This window comes from Seriola lalandi, unplaced genomic scaffold (assembly GCF_002814215.2).
Source record: "Seriola lalandi dorsalis isolate HSWRI2012SDOR001 ecotype SW California unplaced genomic scaffold, Sedor1 jcf7180002054563, whole genome shotgun sequence".
NCBI classification, from domain to species: Eukaryota; Metazoa; Chordata; class Actinopteri; order Carangiformes; family Carangidae; genus Seriola; species Seriola lalandi.
In genome coordinates, this window is record NW_019525116.1 from 1,709,990 (window position 1) to 1,719,174 (window position 9,185).

The 9,185-nt window shown below is 46.1% G+C and overlaps 1 protein-coding gene across 2 annotated transcripts in view; it reads left to right on the forward strand.

The window, feature by feature from the left end:
- The window catches only part of LOC111662456 (uncharacterized), an 11,415-nt gene extending 4,604 nt beyond the window's left edge, over window positions 1–6,811 (forward strand). For both annotated transcript variants that reach the window (XM_023416315.2, XM_023416316.2), the window contains exon 2: window positions 2,317–6,811. In XM_023416315.2, coding sequence (XP_023272083.1) covers window positions 2,886–4,739 — 1,854 coding nt within the window. In that variant the 5' untranslated portion in view covers window positions 2,317–2,885 and the 3' untranslated portion in view covers window positions 4,740–6,811. The remainder of the gene's footprint in view (window positions 1–2,316) is intronic.
- Window positions 6,812–9,185: the final 2,374 nt, after the last annotated feature.

A 9,185-nucleotide genomic window follows, 5' to 3' on the forward strand; every position in this document is an offset into this window, starting at 1 on the left:
TTGCTGCCTCACCTCTTCACGGCTCGGCTGACCTATATTCCAGCGAGCCGTACAGTGGAAGCAGCAAGACTTGTGTTTACAGAGTGCAGTCGGTCCCCAGTTTCTGGGTCAGTGGGCCACGCTGAGAAATAAAAGTCTCTCCCCTCATTCTTTCTCTCTCATGCCCAGCAGCCACATGTCAAAGGCTCACGGGGATAACCTTAAACTATTCAGCCAAGCAGGGGAAAAAAAAAAAAAAAAATCCAGACAGCGGCGTCTTCATTCCTAAACAAAAATGATAGACGTGTAATCTAGATTGTTAGATTAGATTAGATTCTTTTGAGAGAAAGTAAAAACCTGACGATCCAGCCTGTTCTGTCCGCTTTTGTCTGTATTTTAGAGCTGAGAGAATTCATACTCCTCCCTGAAACAGGGCAGAAATCCATATTCATTGGCAGGATACGCCTGTAGTTACGTAATGGTGTCAGATCGTGGGGAAGAGCAGAGTCGAACCAGTGTAAACACCTTTCCAGATTATGAGATTACATATTCAGACAGTGTAATACCGCTTATGCAGTTTAACCTTGGAGTGCAGATGTTGAGAAACACACATTTAATGGCGCTGGTTAAATGGATGGGAGATATTGTTGCTGCATTATTATGGATATATTCAAATATACAGAGAACACCACTCCATATGTGAGGAGATACTGCTGTCACCACATGTCGTGCAGATTGGGTCATCTGCTCATCATAATATCACTCATTTCAGACTTTTAATGATTTTTACATTAAATAGGACTAAGAGCATAAAGTCATGCACAGTAGCACCATCCATGCTAACATGCCGACAGTGCTAACATGCTGATATTGGCTGATGGGAGTGTCGTTAGTTTGTGGGTGTTCGATCCATCCAGCGGTTGTCAAGCACCGCAAATGTCACAGGAAAAAGTTTTTGGCGTCAACCAAAAAGTCATTGCGATTTGGGCTCCATGACTTGTCTTGTACAGAACTCATCCATTCGATAACTGCTGAGATATTTCAGTCTGGCGTAAAGTGGTGGATCAAGCGGCAGTCTGACAGAGTCATCTCTAGAGCCGCGCCGCTTACATGACTAACAGCGGAGCTTTTCTGTGTGATTCATCGGTGTTATGCTCTAATAACAGCAAACATCTTGTCTGGGAGCACACCTGTTCAGCTCATTATACAGCGCTCCCTGCTGCTTGTGAGCTCTGAGCCACCGATCTCCATACTTACGAGACTGTCCGACCACTCTTGTGTTTTACCCAAATGTTATCAGGCCGCGTTACTCCTGCCCATGTCCCGCCTCCTGCCTCCTTTCTTTCCAGGGGCCCTTGACCTATATTTATCAATGTCCCGCCTCCCAGCTGCCCCCACACCTCCAAATCTCTCACTCCAGTCTCAGCCTCTTTATCCTTGACCTGCACCGGCTGCTGCCTTTGTCTGCCTTATCTGCTCACTCTGCATCATTGATTTGGCATTGAGTTATTTTGGCGAAGAATGCTGCCACATTCCTCTGCGGATGAACGCATGGGTGGGTGGGGGGTGGGGGGGTTAGCACTCTCTAAGCAGTGTTTGTGGATGGTGTTTCTCAGCGAGAAAGTGGTGGGCTGTCCCTTATGGAGGTTTTTTTATTGTAAAATGCTCTAAAAAGGGAATCAGGGAACCCCATCGGCATCTGACTCACCCGTTGCTCTGTCTGGTCCAAATTCTCGCCAGACAAACCAAAGGAGCTAATCCTTATACACTCTAGTTTTGTGCTCTCAGCATGCATCACACTAATGTAATTTCTTTAGTGTTATAATTACAATAATTATTAACAATAATTTTTATTTAATTTGTGCAGTATATGCCAGTTCTAATTAACAGTCTTTTATTTTTCCATTAGCTGCCTCAAAAACTGTGAGCTCAGATCTGAACACTACTGGGAGACAAACTGAGACAGGATCATCAGCCTTGCAATGAACCCAGTGCCCACATTACATCACAAAAGTCAACATCAACATGTCAGGCTACGGGGTCAGGGGTCAAAGGCTGCAGACAGAGCAGATCAATAGTGGGGTTAAAAGGTCAGACAGTGAGGTCGTTGGTTGCCAGGAGCGACGCAGTCAGTAAAAGCCAGACATGCCAAAGCAGCAGAGGAAAGCTGTACAGATGTAGACGTGTGTCTTTCATCACCATCCATGTTAAAAGAGAAACATCATTAGGAGAAATTAGTTAAAAGAAATAATCGTAAGTCTGATACATAATGCATAACGGCGTACGAGCGGTCCACATGGATTAATGTGTTCTTTTTTTCTGTTTTTATCTCTGCAGCCTTTCATCTTGCAGTCTACTGCGGAGAGCGGAGAGACAGGCAGAAGGAGGGAGACCGAGAGCGAGGCTCCCCAAGAGACTGACACGCCGAGGTAGACGGGCCGACCTACATCCTGCTGTTTGTGTGGAGATCTAGGACACTTCTCCGCCAGCTTAGCTCAGTGTGCTGCTCTTACGCTAAACCTCTAACCACCAACAGCAGAACAGCAGGAGGACGAAAAAGAAATTGGCCTCATCCACTCAACTTCGTTGACAAGGAACTTTGTGCTTTTTCCAAGACTGATCTGATCCACTTAGGGTCTGTGATTCATTGGAGAGATTGGACACTGAACTAAAAACCCTTTCAAGTGGATAAATGAGGGTTGCTATTGTTGAACTCCAGCTGTTCTTCATCTTTTTAACTAATTTGGACACTTGACTCCCCTCTCGTCATAACTAGACCGAACCTGCAATAAAGAGACTTTTGGAGAAAACTTTCGAAGGTGTTTCATCGCCACCTTGACCTTTAACCTGTTTTTTTTTCCTTAGTCGCCCAAGCATAATTTCAAACTGGCTGCCACAAGACAAGAATGGAAAATCTGACGTCAGCTCTGAAAACATTAAACAAGAATTCAGGGAATAACCTAAACTGCCTTGACACATTTAACGGTTATGAAGAGTCTCTTCCCTCTATCCAAGGGACTCCAACTCGCCTAGGGCGCCTCATCAAACCGAAACCCAATATGACCTGCAGGCGAAAGCGCGAGTTCATCTCCGATGAAAAGAAGGATGCCTCCTACTGGGAGAAACGTCGCAAGAACAACGAGGCTGCCAAGCGCTCCCGGGAGAAGCGACGTCTCAATGATATGGTTTTGGAAAACCGTGTCATTGCACTGAATGATGAGAATGTGAGGCTGAAGACTGAGCTGCTCCAGCTGAAGCTGCGCTTTGGCCTCATAAGCACTGCTTCGTACATTGAGAAGAGCCAGCAGATTGGTGCGGGCAACAACACAGGAAATGGAGGCTCATCCTCATCCTCCACTAGCCAGTACTACTCCAGCGGTTACTCTAGTGGTTCTCAGGTGATGATGGGCTCCGACTCCTCAGAAACAGAGCAGTCAGGACGCAGCGAGAGCCACAGGCAGCTGGTGAAATACTCTCCACGTGGTTCCCTCTCTGACATGTCCGACGGCTCCTCCAGGGACAGTCCCGAGCCAATGCCCTTCGAGATCAAACAGGAAGGTGACAGGCTGGAGATGGACATTGCCAATGGCACCACAACCCAGATCATGTTTAACATCCACCGCGGTCTGGCCTCTGTACCCACTCACCACCAGATCCAGCAGCATTCTCAGGACCTGGAAGTTGCATATCACAGCCAACAGCAGCAGCAGCAGCACCACCTTCACCAACAACAACAACCCCATCAGGAGCCTGTTACAGCTATCAACACTGTTAACCAGACAGCCCCTCACCCACCTGCTGCCCAGAGGAGCGTCATTCTGTACGGCTCCAGCAGTGCCTCTTATCCTGTGGACGTCGACATGCAGGCAGCTCAGAAGCAGAGCGGCGGCGGCGGCAGCAGCCAGACGTGTGTCAGTCGACTGCCCCAGTCCATTACAGAGAGCTCCACAGAGACACTGGCTGAGGTGACAGAACAGCTGGAGAGGAAGACATTAGACTCCCCTTCGTATGAGTTCTCAGACAGCCGTAATGAGGCTGGAGAGAGACAGGTGTACAGAGTTTGCCAACTTCCCCAGCAGCACCTGCAGCAGGAGCAGCATCAGCACCAGCAGGAGAGCGATTCGTCTGCAGAGCTCCTCCACAAACAAGCGGAGGAGCTCAACCACTCGCACCTGTACCACCATCTCCAGCACCCTCATCATTCATACCTCAGTGCCCAAGACGAGGAGCCACCTGTCCTTACCTACGAGGGCGGGCCCAGGAGTGAGGCTTACTACCAAAGCCAATCAAGCTCCTCGAGCAAAGACACGTCATCCAGCGATGGAGATCCCCGCAGCTCCGACAAAGATGCCTCCACAGATGATGACGAGTCCCCCTCCTCGTCCTGCTCAGATATGGGCAGCTACCACAACCAACATCACACCAGCCTCCACCAGCCTGCCTCACCTCTGCCGTCCTCCCAGGGCTGCTCTCAGGCCCATGGCCGGGATCCCCAGGGGGAGGTGAAGGGCACAGCGTTGCCCCACAAACTCAGGCTCAAACACCGGGCCATGAGCACCGGGAGCAGCGGCGGCAACTGTTCCGGCCACGAGTCCCCAACCACGCCTCCCTCTGCCACACCGCCTCCCCTGTCCCAGCACCCATACTTTTCCCTCACTCCACAAACGAACAGTAAGCGGGAGAGCCCGGGTGGGCAGGGGGCCAGGAAGGAGAGTGGGAAAAAGGACACAGGAGGACGACGAAACAAGAGGCGAGAGTAGGTGACATTGACTTTTAGGACTTGTCACAACTTAAGAGACAATTTCTCCTCGAAGAATTACCCTGCCATCATGCCTTTGCCCTATAATCAAACCCCCTCCCTTAAGCCCTCTGGACAGTAATCAGGGCTTTTCTACTCCCCTACCACAAACGTCACCAAAAAGGCTGGACATCTTGTAGGGCTGTATCATATTTGTATATATTGTACAGATTTTTCATTTCTTACATCCTCTCCATACTTACAAAGCACTTTTGTTTATGCGATGAGAGGAGGAATGGAACTGCCGGCTTTTTCTACTTTTGTCATCCAACAATACCACAGCAGAGTACATCAGCAAAAGCACATTATGATCACATACAAACGAGATTGTGAGGAAAAACAAAAAAGTTCCAGGATTTATCAGTACTATGAATTTGGTACATATCCGACTGTAGACGAACATACACGAGTATGGCTTATCTGCCTTAACTAAAATCAAATGCAAACGTACACTGGGTACATTCCCTCGACCAAAGAAGCACCAACACCACCAACACTACAAATATCAAGTTCCATACCTCTTCCCAGACCCTACCTCTACCAACCCATACTCTCCCCAACCATCTCCCATTATTTCACAAAAGATCGCCATCACCTTTATTTTTTAAGCACTTGGTTTGTATATTACTGTGATATATGAATATATGTATCTATTATAAATATATATTTTACAAAGAAATTTGAATACAAATTCAACAAAAACGCAACAAACCTGCAACGGTAAAAGAGGATTTTTGAAAGTGACCATCCTAATATGAATCACAATCACTGTACAGCCACATTGTCTTCTGTTGTTACAGGACCCATTCAAATTAAAATGCCTCTCTCTTGATTGTTAAGCTTTAGCATTAATCATTTGTTAATGCCCTGTTTACACAGAAATGGCCGTCCAGTTTGGAGCGCCAACAGCACTGAATGGAGAACATGTTGTTTCCTGAGGCAAAGGCCTCATTAAAATGTTTGGATTTCTTAACCTTTAACCAGCCTTTAAATATTCGGTGGAATTCACCAGCTGCAGGCTAAAAGCCTTTAGTTTATTTGAGCTTTATCAACCATATCTTGTTGTTGTTACCATTTTATTGGCCCAATGTATTTATTTCCCTCTTCTCCACACGCCCATCACTGTAGAAAAGCCCACAGGAACATAGACGGAGAATGTGTACAGACCTTTTTAGATACATACTGCAGCCTTGAGTTTCAATTGTTAATGTAGGCATGGGATGCTTGGGGGCAAAAGCAAGTTCCTCTTGTGTAAAACACCTAATAAGACCTCCACAGATACTGTACATTTACTGACGAGAGATGAGGTTTTGTAGTGTGACCAAGCATGACCTTTGAGGTTCATGCTGGATCCCAGATAACTGAGTTATTATGAAATAGAGACCAAGGCGATACCAAATCTTTCTACCCCTCCAATTAGAGCCACTGTTAAAAAAATAATCTGAGCTTAAATTAATGAAGGACTCCCCTTGTTTCCCATGTGCCTCCATTATTAATTTCAGGGGTTATTCATCCCTGTCTCATGGTAGTTCTGCTACTAGGCAGTGATGAATTGCCTGCACTGGATTCTAGTTTTTAAAAGTCTATGTACCACGTTTGGCTTTTTGGTGCTTGTGTATAATTGTAAAGTTCCCCCTCCCCCCTGGACAACACTGTAACGTTTATTTCATTGGTTTTATATCCTCTTTTTCGTCGAGGTGTTGTTCTGTTTTCCTCTATACTGTGTCTTTTCTCCTATTGACTGTGATGACATGTATTTGCCTCATTCCTCCTCCCCCCTCCCCCCTTTTTTCAGTGTGTATTAATCAGTAATGTTTGTGGTTTTGCTGATGGTTTTATGAAAAAGAAAAAAGAAACAGGCAAAGATAGAGTGGTGTTTAGAGATGGTGGTTGGTCTGGTTGGTCATTACCATCGCTTCCTTTTTGACATGAATATGTATGTAAAGACACTAACGTTCATTGTGGAAGATGGGAGCATTTCAAGATCGAAAAACAAAATAAAAAGAATGTTGACCTATCAACATATCATGAAAAGAGCCTGTTTTTCTCTGTTCTTACACCAGCGTTTGTGTGGTTCAGTACGATGAGAATTACACACACACACACACACTTGACATTGAACTGAGCAGCCATTTCAATCCGTCTAAGACTCTTTGGTTTTAAGCAGCACAGACTGTCAACATAGCAATCAGCCCGTAGGCAGCCTGACTCGTCATGCTATCAACTGTGGTGGTGATCTATAAACCTTTCTCCAGAACCGCCAGTTAGGTAATACATTACTCACTGATTGACATAAGAGAATGAATCACCATTAGCAACCAAACAGAATAAATTAGGGCAATACAGCATTACAACCACACTCAGTTTTAGTCTTTCTTAGTTTCTTTGTACTGTCGGCGTTGTTATATAAAGACTCAATATATAAAGATTCATTCAGCTTTAGACCTTTCTGACTTTTCTCACTAACTTGAGATTTAGATGAGAGCAAAGCTTGACAGGCACACCCTGTTTCCATTGTGCAGAGATAGCCTTGTATAGAGCTTTCCATTCCCCGTGGGCCACTCGCTCTTTTTGGCATCGGAGCCTAATCTGCAGCAAGAGGGGCTTCGCAGTGACACACTGACACACTTTGCCCGACGGGGCCAGCAAAACTCACTGGCAAGCTCGTCTGATGTAACAGTGGCCTACTTCTGCAAACAGACACGAGCTTTATGCATGAAAGTGTCATCGAACATTGCACTCACGTTACCCACACACCCTCACTTAGGTATAAACTCTTCTGATTACAGCCTCGGCATTCGAGACACATGTTTAAACCTCTTGTTAGTTTTGACACACTTCCCCTGATCTTGAGTTGGAGCATAAAGAGGACTCAGGCTGAAAATGAATTTAAAAAAAGCTCTGAGATTGTAAAATACCACTCCACTCGAACACACCCTCGTTCGGGCAGAGAGACACACTGGCCCACAAAGCCAGGGGATTGGCCTGAACAGGTGTGCCCCACAGAAATCCAGAATATTTATAGCAGAGGAGCGACACAAACCGGACTAAACAGACTAAACCTGTCTGAACTGAGAGAGTCAGCGCTGTGCGATGTGCTGGACAAAGCCGGGGCAGAGCCAGTCTGAGCCCCTGACTGCTGCTGCCAGCTCAACTGTCCTGCCAACCTCCTGGCCAGGTCCCAGCACATTCTTTGTATTGACAAAGAAAAAGGCTGCTGTGTTATGACATCCAAGTCCAGACTCTCAGGCTTATATGGTACGATAGGATAGGATGGGATGGGATGGGATGGGATGGATGGAGTAATCAATAATCAACCAATATTGTGCTATCTTTGCTAATTAAATTTCACGTTATTTATTTAAATGTAAGATGTAGAAATTAATTAAGGTACATTTGAGAATGAAAGCAATGCAATTCAATATAATGTGAGATTGTATTGGATTTATTACACAACTGGTCCCTTAAAAAAAATTATCAATTAACCAGTAATCACCTCCAGTGTCTATGTAATAATCTATTTTTTCCCTTAGTCTCCCTCCTTCTTATGAAGTAAAATGGGGTCATGTTCATAACAACATAAAGGGCAAAGGGAGGAGCAGTGAAGGGGGACAGAGGGTGGAGGATACAGGAGGGGAGGGAAGTTAACCCACTGCTCTAACTTGATCTAAGCCTGCAAACAAAGCACCTCTTTGAGGCTGACGCATCAATGCCCTTCACAATGCTCCCAGTCACACACACAAGCAAATACATGCATGCACACAGATACATTACATACCAATGCACATTCCCTCACACACACACACACACACACACACACACACAAAAACACACAGGCGTAAAAAAAAAAAAGAGAGAGAGCAAACTGCTGTCCCCATAGGATTTTGGCTTTTGAGGAGTGTTTCAGTTAATATGGAATTCCTCACAATAGCCACCTTACTTAACAACCATGGGATGAATCCAAGGTGACACTCCCTGTAAAGACTGGCAAAGCTCCAGCAGCATTTTGCTGCGTCCCCTGTTTTCCTGATTTGACATGAACGGCTGCTGCTTGCATAAACAGGTCAGGGGGAAAGTAGGTCAGTGTGCGCGCGCGGGAAGGAGAGCAGAGGTAAAGGAGAACGAAAGAGAGGCGGAAAGAGAGGGGGACAGAGAGAGAGAGAGAGAGAGAGAGAGAGAAAGAAAGAGAGGGGGGGGGAGTGTGCTGATGGATGGATCGATGAAGGTTATGGCTCCATCCGTGTCACTCTTGTTTGTCTCTGGCAGCAGAGATAGTCTTGGCAAACAGAGCAGAAACAGGGCTCTCATATTACCTGGTCCCCCTTCAGAGCCTGGGGAAGAGGGTTAGTGGAGCAAGAAGAGGTGTGTGTGTGTGTGTGTGTGAGTGTGTGTGTGTGTGTGTGTGTGG